The sequence below is a fragment of the Phascolarctos cinereus genome, unplaced genomic scaffold, assembly GCF_003287225.1.
Source record: "Phascolarctos cinereus isolate Bilbo 61053 unplaced genomic scaffold, phaCin_HiC Scaffold_4;HRSCAF=312, whole genome shotgun sequence".
NCBI lineage: Eukaryota > Metazoa > Chordata > Mammalia > Diprotodontia > Phascolarctidae > Phascolarctos > Phascolarctos cinereus.
In genome coordinates this window covers 665,714,024-665,730,079 of record NW_027555847.1, presented here as the reverse complement: position 1 = coordinate 665,730,079, position 16,056 = coordinate 665,714,024, and the positions used below count along the sequence as shown (strand labels likewise).

The 16,056-nt window shown below is 45.0% G+C and overlaps 1 protein-coding gene across 1 annotated transcript in view; it reads right to left on the bottom strand.

Annotated features, from left to right (window-relative positions):
• Positions 1-3,049: 3,049 nt before the first annotated feature.
• MAP2K2 (mitogen-activated protein kinase kinase 2) overlaps positions 3,050-16,056 on the bottom strand; it is a 36,255-nt gene continuing 23,248 nt past the window's right edge. Inside the window, exons 7-11 of the mRNA XM_020971325.2 lie at positions 15,411-15,624; positions 12,101-12,165; positions 10,508-10,569; positions 9,080-9,125; positions 3,050-7,427 (exon numbers count right to left, since the gene is read on the bottom strand). Coding sequence (XP_020826984.1) covers positions 7,317-7,427; positions 9,080-9,125; positions 10,508-10,569; positions 12,101-12,165; positions 15,411-15,624 — 498 coding nt within the window. The 3' untranslated portion in view covers positions 3,050-7,316. The remainder of the gene's footprint in view (positions 7,428-9,079; positions 9,126-10,507; positions 10,570-12,100; positions 12,166-15,410; positions 15,625-16,056) is intronic.

Sequence of the window (16,056 nt, the reverse complement as noted above, 5' to 3'; positions counted from 1 at the left end):
GATTTAAACTCAAGTCTTTCTGACTCCAGGCCCAGTGCTCTAACCACTGAGCCATCAAGCTGCCTCCATAATTTCCCTGTAGTCTTAGGCAAATCACTTTATCTCTCTGGACCTCACTTTCTCCATCTGTAAAATAAGGATAATGTCCTCCCCACCTCAAACATTCTGTGGTCTAAGGACTCTCTCCTAATTCTGGTGTTCTACATTCAGTTTCACTGAGTGTCTTTCAGCTCTCACATTCCATGAGACAGCACATTGGACTTGGGGTCAAAGAACCTGGGTTCTACTGCCATCTTCCCTATTTACTAGCTGTGTTACCTTGGACAAGCCACTTCTCCCTAGGCCTGTTTTTGTAGTTGTAAAATGTAAAATGAAGGGGGTGATCTCCAAGGTTCTTCCAGGTCTAAACTGCAAAATGCTACAGAAATACACGGCTGCTGCTTGTTTGATCTGGAAGTCAGTCCCCCGCCCTGGGGACTCTGGTCTGTTGGGCCTAGGGCCCCTCCCTCTGCCCCCTGCTTCCCCAGCCCCTCCTTCCCCTAGGCCCAACCCTGCTGCCCTGGGGATTACAGTTACAGAACTGGAAGCTTTGCCCTAGCAGCACCTTCCACCCACCTGGCCTGCTGCTCCAGTTAAGTATCCATCAACCTTTAAATCAAACACAGCCCACCCCCAATGTCACTCTCCTAGTCCCCTAAGAAACCAGTGACGTTTCCTCCTCTAGGAGCCTTAGCTTACTGCAAGGTCATGCCAGCAAAGGCCTAGGGTTTTGCTGAATGCATGCTGTTGCCAAACACAAATGCCACCTTGGGCCATGTAAACAAAAGTGATGAGCCCTGGGTTGCCCGTGTGTCCTTGAACAAGTCATTTCTCTGCTGAACCTTAGCTCGTCGGTAGGAGGGGCAAAACACCAATTTCTCAGTTCCCTAGCAGCCCTGGCATTCTCTGGCTTAGTCCTGAGGCTGGATTAGGCGACTGGTAATGTTTTCTCTAGTTCTGAAGCTTCTGATCCCATGTTCAAACATCTAACGACACTGAATTGGCCTCTCCCTGGAAGGGCCTTGAGGCCTCGATTGTGGGGCGGGTTAGTTTCACTTTGACCCACGCAGCAGTTAAGCTCCCTTCCTCCTGGGCCCTCCCCCTCCCCACTCCACTAGCCAGGCTTCTGGGAAAGACTACCACTTCTTTCCCAGGAACTTGATTAAACTTGGGCCCATGACTACTACTCACATCCCCGTCTACAATTCAGGCATTTGGTGGGGCGTCTACAGAGCACACCCTACTCAGTTTCCTTAGAATTCTGGCTGAAGCCCTTGAGCAAGTCACCTGTCTGAAGGTCCTTAACAATTTACCCAAAGGCAGGAACGCTCTCTTTCCCCCTCAGGATACCAGTCTCTGCTCTCTTCTTCCTCCTTTCTCTGAGCTCTCTCCCTCCCCCTCTTCCTCTCTCCACCACTCCCCCTCCCCCCCTCCTTCTTGACTCTCCCCTTTCCTCCCCGCCAACCCCAGGCCTTCTCCCCAACCTTTCTTTTTGAAAATAACAGAATTATCTATTCCCTGGGTCAGGATTTTCTACAGAAATCATCTTGGTGCAAGGGACTAGGAGTCAGGAAATAAAACAAATAAGAACTTGTAGCTGAACAGCAGTGACTATAACTGTGGGCAGATGAGTTCCCCCCTGCCTCAATTTCCCCATCTGTAAAATGTTAGGGGTGGAGATTTCTAGGGTCCCTTCCAGCTCCATTTCCAGTCCAGGTTCTCCCATGCTCTTGACACTCACATGCTTCACCCTGTGCCACCATCTAGGTGGCCCCAGTGGCACTGGCTACCTCCTGGATACAGGGACCTTGTTCTTCTAAAGGGCAGTTACTTACCCAGCTGGGACCCCTCAGTCACTGACTGTCCCTGGCTACCTTTTCTTTGTAGGGGAAAGGGCAGCTTCAAGCAGCTTCCACGCTGTGATGACAATGCACCGAAACAGATTTCTATCTAAAAACCTCAAAACATCCCCCCGCTCTTGCTGACCTTTTTTTTCCCCCGGCCCCACCCTAGTTTTCATGACAATCTTATGTTCAGCCAACTCAGAAAAGAGAATCCAGCCAGAGAGGCAGGCAAAGTAGGTAGTAAAGTGTAAAGAGCCGCAACTTTGGAGTCTGAGGACCTAGGTCTCTGCCATTCATTCACTGCCTGTGTAACCCGGTGGGTTTCCTCCCCCTCCTAGGCCTGTTTCCTCAACTGTTGCCAGGAGATTGAACTAAATGACTTCCAAATCCCTTCCAGCTCTAAAGTCTATGATCATCTTAGATATTAATATCCAAAGCAGGGAATTTACTACAGTGCAAAAACCCCGGATTTAAGTGAAAACAAACAAACAACCTGGACTCCCATCCCTGTTCTATTTACTAATTGCAGGATGCTGGCCGAGTCACTTCACCTCATATACAAAATAAGAATACACTCCCTCCCTCACAGGGATGGAAACTTCAGAGGGCTATTGTCACTTCAATTCAAAAGGAGCTGAGCTCTAGGAATACAAATGTTAAGAGCTGGAAGCCGCCCCTCTTACAAACGAAAAAACTGAGGATGAGAGGCTTGATGGGACCACAACCAAGGACAGTAATTCTGATTTTCTTTAAAAGGTAGAACTTGAAAGTGCGGCTTTTCCGAGTACAAGTCTAGATGTTTTCTACTATATTGGGCTTCCTCCTGTAACAGCAAAGTACAAGATGTCACTTGTTCACGTTTCTGGAATCGAACTCGCCAGTTACTGACCCCCTCAAGCTAACTTGACAGGCTGCTGTTAATTGGTTGGGAGAAAGCTGAAGTTCGTGATGTCTTCATTAAACCATGTAATTCTTTCACAGTTCACGGGTACAAGCAACATTAATAAGGAAGGAAAAACAGTTGAAATGGGGACATTTCAGTTTGGGCATTACATTGAGCCTCTGCCAGGGTTTAAACCAAGGAAATTGTATTTTAAATGAGACTAGGGCAGACACTTGCCAAACCCCATCCATCCATTTGGGACTTCAAAGGAAACCACATCTGATCATGTAAAGTGCCATTTATTCATGATGAAAATATTGAGTTAAAAAAAAATTTGCACCAACAAAATGTTTGATACACTTTCTCCTTCCCCTTCAAAACCCAGCACAAAAATCCCAACAATTTAGGGGGTGGGATGGAACTGGAGTTCCCGACCTAATTTTAAAAATAAAATCCTCACGACTAGTTGTGAGTTTCAGAATTCCCAGGTATGTCTAGACCCATAACAACCCTAGACGCCAGTAGTCATTTCAATCACACAATTGCACAGATTCATTCATATTTTAGAAAAACCTCTCCCCACCCCATGTCTGTACAAGATAGTCAATCTCTAAGCCCAGAAAAGTCTAAAGTCAAGAATCCTCAAATTAGGGGGATTAACAGCTCACTTTCCTCTTCCCCTCCCCCAAACTAACCAGTTTTAACATTCAATTCCTGGTTAAAAGGTCCATCAGATTGGAGTGCCTGGGGTGGAATCTCCTCAGGGCCTTTAATTCAGAGAAAGCTACAACGCTGTCCTTCGGGTCTGGGAAAGGTAGAAGCTCTCACGAGAGGGCAAAGGTAAGCTCATTCAAGAGCAGAAAAGAAACCGGAATGAATTCAGATCTGTGGGAGAGACCGTAGGTCTTCCAGCTTCTACCAAGACTTGAGTTAGCACTGCAGTCTACCTAAAATTCCTGGGCAAAGTTAAAGGTTCTCTGGGCTAGAATCATTGCAAACTAAATAAACAAAATAAAAGCACAATCCATTATAATTTTCTTAAAAAACAAACCACACACACCAGCATATATGAACCACAAAATCAGCAGCATGATGCGGATGAGAAGGCAAAAAAGGGTACCCCTTTGTTAAGTTAACACACTTTGCCAACCTTTTAATGGACAGTCCACGCCTCTTCTTGGACCTCAAGACAGCCACGTGCCAGTAGCAATTAGTCCCCACTAAAAGCCCCTCCCTTTCTGACAGATCTAACAGAATTAGGAGTTGCAGGCTACAGGACAATAAAGTTGGGGGATCTTTTTTTTGAGGGGATGGGGCAGGAATAATAACTCACATTTCTATAGTGCTTTAAGCTTTACAAAGCACTTTCCCCACAACAACCCTGTGAGGTAGGTAGTGCAAGTATTATTATCCCCATTTTACAGATGAGGAAACTGAGGCACCACAAGGGAAGGGAATAGAAGAGTAATAATCATTCTGCTGCCATGAAATACACACCTCACTGCACGCTACAAGTCTCTGGTATCCAATTGGTGTCCCTGAGCCCCTTCTCCCCCAAGGCTCTAGTGACAACTCACAGTTCTTGCCCGTCCAAATCAGTACTTCAGGTTTTAAATCAGACCCAAACTGACTGAAAAAACTGAATCTGAGCCCTCAGGCCACCCCCTCCTCTCCAGAATGAAATTTGCTCCAGTAGATCGCACGGTGGGGGAGGTTCAGCCACTTACGCTACTCGAATTCTAAGCACAAGCAGGAAAGCAGGACGACCTAACCAACAGCACAGGGTCAGATGTAGATGCTTGAGCTGTTATTCATCCAGAGCCTACGGAATGAATGCACAGTCTCACTTCCCTCCCAGAGAACTTCATAGGACTTAGAATAACTTCAGTTCACAATGGTGGGCCTGAATTCAGATTTATCAATTCCATTCCATTTGGGGGCGAAGCAATTGGGGTTAAGCGACTTGCCCAAGATCACACTAGTTAAGTGTCCAGAGATTTAAACTCCGGTCCTCCTGACTCCAGGGCCTGTGCTTTATTCATTGTGCCACCTAGCTGCCCCTTGGCCCTCTTGCCACTATATCATACTGCTTCTCCTCGAAAGCCCAGACAGGCCAGTATTCAGGCCCCAAGCTCACCTAGTTCCTAACCCTAATTCCTGACCCTTCTGTTCAGGAGAAAAGCTCAATGGCCTTAAAAGAAGACATGGCTAAGAAACTCAAGCATGTGTTAATAATGCATAGACCAGTCCTACACATCAGGCCTCCCCTCTGAGGGATGTTCCTAAGGGAGCCTGGTTACCTATACAACAGCAGCTTGAGAACATGGGAGAGGTTTGTTTTTCAAACCTGAAACACTGTATATACTTCAGTCCCCGAAGGACAAAAATCAGAATAATGTTCTAGTTATTTGTCAAAATCAGATTAAGAATAAAAGTAGCCTCTCCTTTGTTTACTGGGGGGGGGCAGGGGAGAGAACTTGGGAATGTGTCAGAGGGGGATGTCAAGCTGGTTTTCTGAGGAGACCCCAAAAAGTATATAGGCATAGTCAATGTGCTTAGTGACTTAAAGCCTGCCATCACTCCACGAGTCTACTCTCTAGGATCAGGGGTTACATAGAGGGACTAGTAAAGCACTGAGCTCTAACCCACAGGGCCAAAACTGTAGAATTACAGGATCGCAGGAGACCTCCGGTGTTATCTGGTCCAACTCATAACTGAAAAGAATCCCCTCCACAACATATGTAACAGAGAGCTGTGCAGCCTTTGGTTGAAGATCTTCAGGGATGAGTAACTCATTACGTCCTGAGGCAGTCCATTCTACTTTTGGCCAGCTCTGTTTAACAGTTTTTTCTTACATCACATTTCAATGTTTCTTTGCAAAATTCACCCATTTAGAGCTCCCTGTTTTTCCACTGAGATCTCCTCCTTACCCAGTCTTTCTCTTTCAGTTCCAAAGTTCCTTTAACTACCATACAGAATGATTTCCAACCACTTAAAAAAAAGGGAGAGGGATTCTTGGGAATATTATTCTTCACTTTTCTTTCTTCACACAAATGCTGATCACCTGGGTCATGACAAGTATCATTCTTTTAAAGCTACTTGCATGCAACTGGTACACAGGCAGATTAACCTTGGCTTATGGCAGGAAGAAAATGAAGGGAACAAAGCTCTCAGACCTCAGCACCTTCAGGGAAGAATCAGAACCCAGAAAACGTCCCTCACGGTCCACTGCTCCCAAACAAGCTGCCTCAGTGGTGACTTAGCACTGAAGAAGTTGGTCTGCCATCGAGGGAAGGCTGGCGGCATCTCTTGTTCATTCAGTACTCTGCCTTTCACTACATCAGGGAGGCTGGGCATCACATTTCTGACACTCAAAGTATGATTTTTAAAGGGTTAACTACGACCAGATAAAACCAGTCTTGCCTGGGTAAAGAAGGGCATGCTGGGTCCCAAGTTACAGCAGATCTAAATTCCATCTGGCTGAATGTGAATGATTTGAGGTCCTTGTGAGTGCTGTGCAAGAGAAGCAGGGTCAGGGTGGGCTGGAAAAGGTCAAGGAGCCAGACCTGCTCCTGAACACCTGCTAAAAACCTGGATGCATTTTTATTTACTATAGAGGTTAGGTTTTTAAAATCACTCTGACATTTCCTCTCTAGGAAGCTGGATATAAACTCATCCAAGGGGAGACCAAGTCAAATCTTCTTTCCCTAAAGGATCAGAAGCAGAGTGAAGCAGCCCTCTACTATCAACCTGCTTAAGTTGGTGGCAATCTTCTGGAAAGACCTTTCTGCCACATCCTGAATGAGGAGAGAGGATCTAAGGGGAGAGGAGGAAACAGGGTTTTGCTATATCTCTAACTCAAATAATTTTCATTGATTCTGATACCTTCTAACATGATCAAAACCACCATAGGGTAGTACAGAAACACAGGGCCGGGTGACCACTAAAAACCAACAGGCAATGCCTTTTCTTTGGCCTGCTCAACAAGCTAACACCTGCGATTTACAATGTCACTTGTCCCTTTTCAAAGAAGCTACACTGACCTCTGAGTTCCACCCTCCCTCCTCCTTCAGCTTGGCTCTCCTACTCAGTGATCTGTAGACTACTTCTAGGGCTGGGCTTCTGTAAGCCCCTCAACCTGGGGATTCAAAGGAAGGACAAACACCCAATGGAGGAGGACAAGCATGACGTACACAGTTTGGTCCCCCTGCCTCTTTTTTTCCTTTTTAAAGAACCCTAAGTGAACAACAGGAGCACCACAATTCCCAAATATCAGAGAAAGAGCTGCACTGGACTGGAGTAGGTGTGCAGGAGAATTAACAAAACAAAGCAAGCTGGTTTTGGCTTGTTCATAAGGGGCGACAGACATTTCCTGCGATGGTGTTGTCCAGGTCAGGGTCCAAGTGGGGAAGGGAGAGATGGAGGATGGGGGTGGGGTGGGAGTGGGGAGGGAAGAAGGAACTGGGGAGGAGATTGTCTTTAGCCCAAAGGGCAGAAAACAGTGATGGACAGGGAGACAGACGACGGACACGGGACAGCCTGCTTCACCCTCACATGGCAGTGCGTGTGGGAGTACTGGGCTGGTTTAACCTCAGAGTTTTACATAACCAGCCTGCAAAATCCACTTCTTCCACTTCTGACCGCTTGATAAAAGTGTGATTCTGAAAGAACAAATGAAAGACATTAATAAATCTAACAAGCCTTTGGCCCAAAGGGGTCAAACTAAGACTGTCTCTCTGTTTCTTTCTTTGTCAGACTGATTATTTCATCAGCGTAAGGAATTCCTGGAGTAGAAACAGCCTCACCTGACACAGATTAAAAATTCATTGGTCATTTAAGTCTTAAGAAAATCAACTAGGGCACTGAGGGTCTCCTCTAACCCTCCATCTTCGATACCACCAACAAAGAGAAGTCTAAAGAGGAAAAAAAATAAACTGAAAAAAAATCTACATCTTTCCTTTCATTTCATAGATGGAAACACTAAGGATCAATGACTTGCCTCAGAATGTCTACAGCCAAACTTAGTGGGACTGGCACCTTCGTCCCTTGACTCAACTGTGTTCTTTCCACTATATTAAGCTATAAAAGGGGCAGGATTTGGCAAAGAACAGAAATAAAAAGAAGCTGGACTTGGTGGTGCAGAGGGGAGCCACCTGGTGCTCGTGTCACAAACACCACGAGGACTAGCTTCCCAGGCTGATGGGAATATGGGTGCTAAACATGGAGGGGCCAGATTAGCAGGTACCTTCATACTACAGAGGTTCTATCGAGGGAAGATGGTTACCAAGACCATAAGCACCAAGGTTAATCAAAGGGACAGGGCCTTCAGAGAATGCCAATGCCTGGGCATGCTGATTCTACTAACTGGACCTCAGCTGACTCCTCTGTAGGGGGAGACAAAAAGGGAAAAGGAAGGCAAAGAACATATTTACCTCCCTAAGCATGCCTGTGATAACCTGACTTTATAAAATGCTTAAGGGGAGAAACTGAGGTAAAGCGAAAAGATGAATGGCTTAGAGTCTGAAAATTCAGGCTCAGGGCCCTTCCTAGCTGTGAGATCTTAAGTCACACCTCAGAGGGCGGCTTGTCCAATCCATGCCAGAAGAGGAATCTCCTCTCTAATTTCAGCCTCACCTTGAAGCTCTCCAGTGACAAGGAAACCAGCGACCCCTGAGATGCATCAACTTTTGGACAGCTATTAACTTTTTACGCCGTCCTTAACACTGGGTCTGAGTCTGCCTCTTCACCGCTCCCATCTACTGCTGACTGGATCAGCAGATCTTCTGGAAGTTGGTTTGTCATGACCTGTTCTTGAACAACCCTCAGCTGGCTCTTAATGAGAACTGTTTCCCTTGAGAAATGCTCACAAACTATGTCCATTTAAACATACATTCAGAAATCCAGCCAGTAATCAAAGTCATATCACTGACCAACAGTTTGATTACTCCAGGTCAAAAGAACACAGATACAGTGAATTCCTCAACTAATCCAGGAGTCATCCTTCAGAACAAGGACACTCTCAAAGCCAGGCCTTGGTTTTAGACTCACATCCTAAGGAATTGGCCTGAATTATACCTGGTTTGGAGATTAGAAAAAAGGTGAAGAGCCTGACTGGGCCTTCTGCTTCTGCGCAATAAAAAGCCTCTGTCACAGGGTACACCTGACTTCTCTTGGATCTCTTCAGCTCAGGGAAAAGAAACACCCCAGGAGAGTGGGAAGAACCGAATGGGGAGACTCTATGCCCATTAAGAACTATGATCCTAAAGCACTGAAGGTTGCCATTCCTGCTCCCCAACATGAATCAGATACCTACCATCAGCATCTTCAGATCTGCCCTCTCGGCTGGGTTTTTAATTAAGCTGGTATTTTATAAAGGAGAGAAATTGAGAGAGAGGGAAAAAAAAGACCGGTCAGTTATTCTTTCCAAACCTACTTTCACTTAGCTGTGTTATCCTAGAATTTAGTGTATCAGGAAACCTGACCTCGAAGAACAAAACCTGTTCTGCAGCAGCCGTGCAGAGCTGCCGTTTGGGTGAGGGGCCCCAGCATGTTACCAGGGTTTGGAGGGCAGGACCCCCTGAAGGCAGGGAAGGGCTAGGGTCTGAAAACAGGAAGTGATCCCGGAACGGGGGAGAGGGAGGGGAAAAGGGAGGGAAATTCCCACCCTGTGTCCTGACAGGAACTTTAGTTAACAATCTCAGCTACATTTTTAATGATAACTCTCTTCTCAAAATGGGGTATCACAGTTACAAAATGAAAGCTCTACCCTAAAAGCAGAACTGACTACAGACTCCAAATAGCTGCTCAAAGAAAGGACAAAACAATGGTAAATAAGAACTTGCCTAATTGTAAAAATTTTATGCTCAAACTTGCTTAGCTGAAAATAACCACATTAATTTGTCTTTACCCACCTTTTCAGAATAACAGAACAAATGAAAGTGGCTGAAATTCGAACTATGAGATGCCTGGCAAAGGGCTACTGGCCCAACTGCTCAGATTATGTAATGATTTTTGCTGTTAAACTATGCAGAGTTCTCAAAGTGAGGATAAGTTTATAAGAGTCTAAATATTTAGAGGGCTGCATTAAAAAATAAAGTCAACCCTTTCTTCTGACTGAATAGTGAATCATTATGATCACTCCTTGATCCGCAAAGGTATTTTCCCAGAAGGAAACTGCCCCCCCCCCAAATTACTATGGTCAAGTCAACAATTTTAAGCTGGACTTAATAATGCTAGTTATTCTCTAAGACTGAAAAAGGACCAAGAATCTTGCTGTCTAAGAAACCTTAGAAGGGTCCTCTTTAGCACATGCTAGATTATAGGTCTTTGGGGATAAGTTCAATTGTCATTTAGGTCTTTCAGACTGCACTAACTTTTTGAAATAAAACCAGTTATTTCTAAGGTACAGATGATGGCTCTGGACTAAAAGCATGAACTCCCTAGGTCTTCAAGCTCTGGTTAAAGTGTTAAATGATTGTGACCTCAAGCAACTGGGAGAAGAGAGACCTAGGCATCTTATCAAATCCCTAACTCCCAACAGGACTCTTGGCTAGCAGGTTTAGAGCTGTCTGGAAGTAAAAGAGCCATCCCAGAATCAGAAGCAACTGCCCTCTCTCGGTCAATGGTAAGAATCGTGGGCAGATCTCAGGGGACAGACAGGATGCCTGCCTGACAGGCTAACAAACTGGCACCTAGCCCTAACAAGGAAACCATGCTGATGAAATGGATTTGTGGAACTTACCATTTATTTACAAACTCCTGGAAATCTTGTGTGAAAACACCATTCGGCAACTTAGGTGGAGGCTAGGGAAGAAAACGGATCAGTGTGCATCAGTCACAGTAAAATTTTAGCAATATTCTGGAAAAGGAGAGATGAGTGGCACTGAGGTGCACAGAATGTACAGTGAACCACACTTGAACTTGAATCTTCAGGCAGCTTCCTTTGGTTCCCACCCTTGAGCCATTCACTATGAGGAAAGAGGCCACCATCCTTCCTTCATGGTTTAGGTAACTGCTCTCCTCTTGCAACAGCCTCCCAAAGGGAGGGTCGCACCCACTGAGCATGTAATCTATGCCAGTCTCTTCCTTTAGTGAAAAGTTTAGTAATAACAATATTTGTACATTGCTTTATAATTTTCTAATTGTTTTAAAAGGGCCACAAACCATCTCACTAGAGCTTTATAAGATTTCTCTCCTTGGAATATTACATAAGTCTTTTGATCACAGGAATGCCATGTGTCTGGATGGAAAAAAGGGCCAATACATGTTAATAATGGGGGACTCCCAGAATGCCTGGCTAGGTGGACAAAGTGTTGGGGTTAAAAGTGGCACAAGTAAAAGCTCCAATAGCATAAGGTCAACATCTGGTGTGGGAAGCAAATGGAGAAGGCAGCATTATGGTTCAACCTACAGATTAGTCTCCTACTCTCATTTACCTACATCTCTCCGACTCCCAAGTTTAGCAAAGGGAGGACTGGTCCCAGAACCATGGAGGCGGCAGTGGACCTGAGGGGTGCACTCTTGGCTCTTGGTGCCACTGCCAGAGGCAGGAAAAGATATGTCATGGCAGCCCCACCCAACTCAGTTGTCATCTGCTCCTTAAACTGTCCTCCCTGCTTCTCACTTTGTATAACCAACCTCAAGCCAAGCCCAGTGCTACAGACCAGTACTATCACTGACTCTTCTTGCCCATGGCCCTAAGTGGCCACAGGAGAGATACCTAAGGACACAAGGGTCCTGGGACACAACCAGCATCACGTGCCATTCTCGTCTAATCAAAGCAAAGATCCACCCATCACAAAACAGAACAGGAAGTGTTCCACTGGTCAAGGAAAGAAGAGGGGTCTATCTATTCTTAGCTCTTTCAATGATTTACTGAAGGTGAATCACTTCACTTTCAGGCCCTCTTTCCCCGAGGACCATCCTTCTAGGGAAAAAGCAATTATTGAGAAGTTCACGTACACTGGATTCCCAGATGTTCAGATAAGCTGCTACTTTGGAATGATCTATAAAGGAGGTTGGGTTCCTAAGATTCAGTTGGATTGGGACCTTCCAGTTCTAAATTCTATGATATAAAATCAGATGGCACATCATTTCTAGAAATGTGACCCAGAAAATAAACTACTAGGGAAATTCTTACCTGAGGCTTATAAATATGCCCTTCTCTGAAAAGCTTCATGCCAGTTTAGTAGTAAAGAATACAAAATTATTTTCTGTCTCAATAAAACTGCATTAAAATATAGGTTAATTCACTGTTTATTTGGGCAATAGACTAGACACTAGCAAGACGAATTTGATTCAGATGAAGGAAGGAAATTTCAGCGAGCGTACAAACCTCGTTAACAATATAGTCCAATAGCTCAAAGATGGCCATGGCAGGCCGACTGTCCATCCCATGACCTGCAGAGGAGATAAACCGTTGCTTGTGAGATGGGCAGAAAGGACCAAAACAATGAAGCCCTATAAACAGAGAAAAGGTTATAGCTGTTCACACCCAATTTTGGTACCAAAGACAGGCCTGTGCTAAACACATAACAAGCTTTACTCTCCACCCACTGTTAGCTCAAACTGATCTAAATAGGAAAGATCCTTTGGCTCTTTAGCTGGTTCTGACACCGCTGCAGTTTCATTCTGGTCCAGACTCTTCATTTTACAGTTGAAGAAAGTGAAGTCCAGAGAAGAGAAGGGACTTGCCCAAGGTTACACAGTAGAGCTGAGACTCAAATCTAGGTCTCTAAATTTAGTGCTCTTTCTACTTCAACACTCTGTGTATTTGTATAAATGTGTATACACACACACACACACACACACACACACACACACACACACACTTTAAGGAAGTGTCCTACTGACTACAGACCAAGAAAATTCTTGTGACAAGCCCTTTCCTTCTAGCACACTGGGAAGGGGTGCTGACTGCAAGTGGGGGCAACAAACTGCTCGGTGGTCAAGGCAATTGACCCTTGGTGTTGCCAAAATCCAGCAGGGTTCATCAGAAGTTGTCATGCTCAACACTACCAACAAAACCTGACACTCCACAGGGAGAACAGCTCTTGCTTTTCTCCCTCCTGCTCTGAACTGGTCACAGAAGCTCAGTGGGGAAGGCCACTGGAGTCTAAGGGTCAATGGCTTGTAGTGGGACCTAGGCAGGGAGTCAGTGGGTGGCAGACATGGTGCCTCTAAGCAAAGCTGGGACTCTTAACATGAACAAAATCCATTTAGAATTAGGGGCTGGAGGGGCAGTTAGGTGGTGCAGTGGATAGAGCACTGGCCCTGGAGTCAGGAGAACCTGAGTTCAAATCCGGCCTCTGACACATAATACTTCCCAGCTGTGTGACTCTGGGCAAGTCACTTAACTCCAATTGCCTCACCAAAAAAAGGAAAGAAAAAAAAAAGGAACTGGGGACTGGGATAAATGACTGAGGAAGAAGCAAACGTTAAACTGGAGGGAAAAGACTGTTGGGAACATAAAGCCCCAAATGGATTAACAATATCTTGAGTTTTCTGAGGAAGCTGACATTGACACTGAGAAAAATCTAGACTTGAAGCCCATCCCTTTAGGTGATCAAACTCCTATGTAAAAACCACACTTTCCAGTCATGTCCTAGGGCTGTGTTCTAATCCCCTTTATTCCACAGAGTAGCTCACATTTCCGTAGTGTTTTAAAGTTGACAATGGGCTTTAGAAACGTTTTCTGACTCCATTTTCACAAGAAGACTGAGACCAACAACACAATTAACATTATAAGTATTTTACAGTTGACTGTGCAGAGACTGTAGGTTTTTTGCACTTCTTCATGTTCCTAGGGCCTGGAACATAAAGTGTTTAATAACTGCTTGATGAATGACTGAAATTAAAACGTGGGCTCATAAATGAAGTCACATAGCTAAAAAGTGGTAGAGACACGATATAAACCCAAGTCAAGTCTGCTTTGGTATATTTTCAACTGGCCCTTTCCCTATGGCCTCTACAGCACTAAACATCCTTACCACTTTAATTCTACTTCCAAAAGCCCTTTTGGTTCAAATACAGCATAAAAACAAATCGGTTAAGATGACTTCCCAAGTCTCACAAGAAAATCAGTCTCATCTTCCATGTACTGGCTGTGTGGCCCCTGAACAAGTCTGCCTTTATCATCACCTCAGTGTTTTCATGCATACCGCCTGCCTGACACAATTTGCTATTCTTATAGGATCATTGTGAGGAAAGCGCCTGGTAAATCTTAAGATGCTACAGAAACATGAGTTTCTACACCTCATGGACTGCTACCCATTCTCCTAGCCACCTTTCGTTTTGGGGGCTATTTAAAAATGACCTGGCTGAAAAGACAGCTTTCTGGTCCCTCCAGCAAGGGTAACTAAATTGGTGCCAAAAGATACAGTCAGACAAAGTACCACTGGGTTGGGAATGATTCAGCTGTCTCTTAACTTCCCAAGAAATCTCATCTCAAGCCGAAAGTTCCTGCTGGGGGAAGCTACCACTGCTTTTCCTGTCTAACGAGGGGGTAAGCTACCCAGAGTCCTGAAAGCTGATCTCTATTGCTGCATCTATCTCTCAACTATTAAACCAAATGCTATGCAGAAACAGAAAACTGTCAATGCTACCACAGTGGGGTCCAGGACACAAGACCTCTTCATTGAGTTTCAAATGTCTACCTCCAACTAGTGGCACCTCAAACTAATCTTAATATCTAAACTGGCTCCATGCTCTGACTTAAAGTTGTGACTTTTCCCCTCCCCTCCCATATTCAATCAACCAAATCCTGTCAATCAACTCCAATTCCACCTCTGTGACAACTCTGCCACCCAATGCCACTGCCTTGGGATCCTGCACGTATAGATTCTACATGTAGTAGGGTAGAGCACTGTTCTTGGAGTCAGGAAGACCTGAGTTCAAACCCTGCCTCAGACACTTAGAGCTGCATGGCACTGGACAAGTTATTTAACCTCTCTGCTACTCCAAAACAAGAAGGTGGGACTCTATGGCTTCTCAGATCCCTTTAAGCACTAGACCTATAATCCTATTCTATGTCTTCCCATTTCTGCTGTCTCCCTGCTTCAATTCATTCTTTTTTTTTTTTCAATTCATTCTTCCAAGCAGGTTCTATTGCTTACCAAATAAAGTTCAAACTCTTCTGCCTGGCCCTCAAGTCTTTCCACAAACTTGGACCACCTGAACTAATCAAGCCACGCACTCCCTATGTTCTACACTGCAGTCGACCTAGTAACTATACCTGACCCCTAACTGCTCTGTGCTCTCCACACTGCTCCTGAGATTTCTCCCTCTACTTCTTGGAGAGGATGAAGTGCTATTCATCTTGGAAAGCCCATCTCATACCACTTCCTTCATGAAGCCTTTATTGACCCCCACCTCCCCACTCCCATGAATAAAGGCACTTCCTCACTGGACCTGATAGACTGTGTTTGTACCTTTGTAATGCATTGATATAAGGTGAATTACAGTTACTTCTTTGTGTGTCTTTTCCCTGCAATAGATACAAGGGCAAGGACCACATTAATTCACTCATTTTACCCCTTCAGTGGGCAGACTGCTTTTAATATCATAGTTACTGAATGCTGACTGCCTGAATGAGATATTCCCCAGATTTTCCACTACCCTTCCAAGGTTAAAGGCCCAGACCATACCACTGATGGGGCGTCCTGGGGGTCGTGGCCGTGGCGAGATGCTGTGAGGTTCTCCCTCTGCCCCTTCGACCATGGGCCGACCAAATATCGCTTCTAGTTCCTTGGAGTCTGGTGGGGGAATCGGATACCGTCCAATGGACAGCTCTACTAGGGACAGGCCCATGCTCCAGATATCTGACTGGACTGAGTAGTGGGTGCCTTGTAACCGCTCCGGCTGTTAGTTGAGAAAAAGACAAAATGCCTCAGTGGAGAGAAAATGGAGCTGGAAACCATCAGGTGGCAAGACAGGTTCTTTTTTTCCTGATGAAAACTCTGGTATTTTATAACATTGTTCAATCTCTTTAATATCACATAAGCAGAAAAATTAGCATCAACCCTGTTCCAAACCACAAGCCCATCTTCTAATATTAAAGACCAAAGTGAAGGCAACAAAGCAATTCTTCCTCCCCTCACTCCCAAACTCCTTAATTTCCCCACTACCTGTGGGTTAATTAATTCTCAGGGGTAGAGTTACTTTCATGCACATTGGGATAGACAAATTTCAATTCCCTGTCAATTAGAGCCCCATCTATGGCTTAGAATCCTTTATATTCTCAGGGATGACAGATTCAAAGAAAAGCATGCTCCCTGCTTCTTCCCCCTCCAG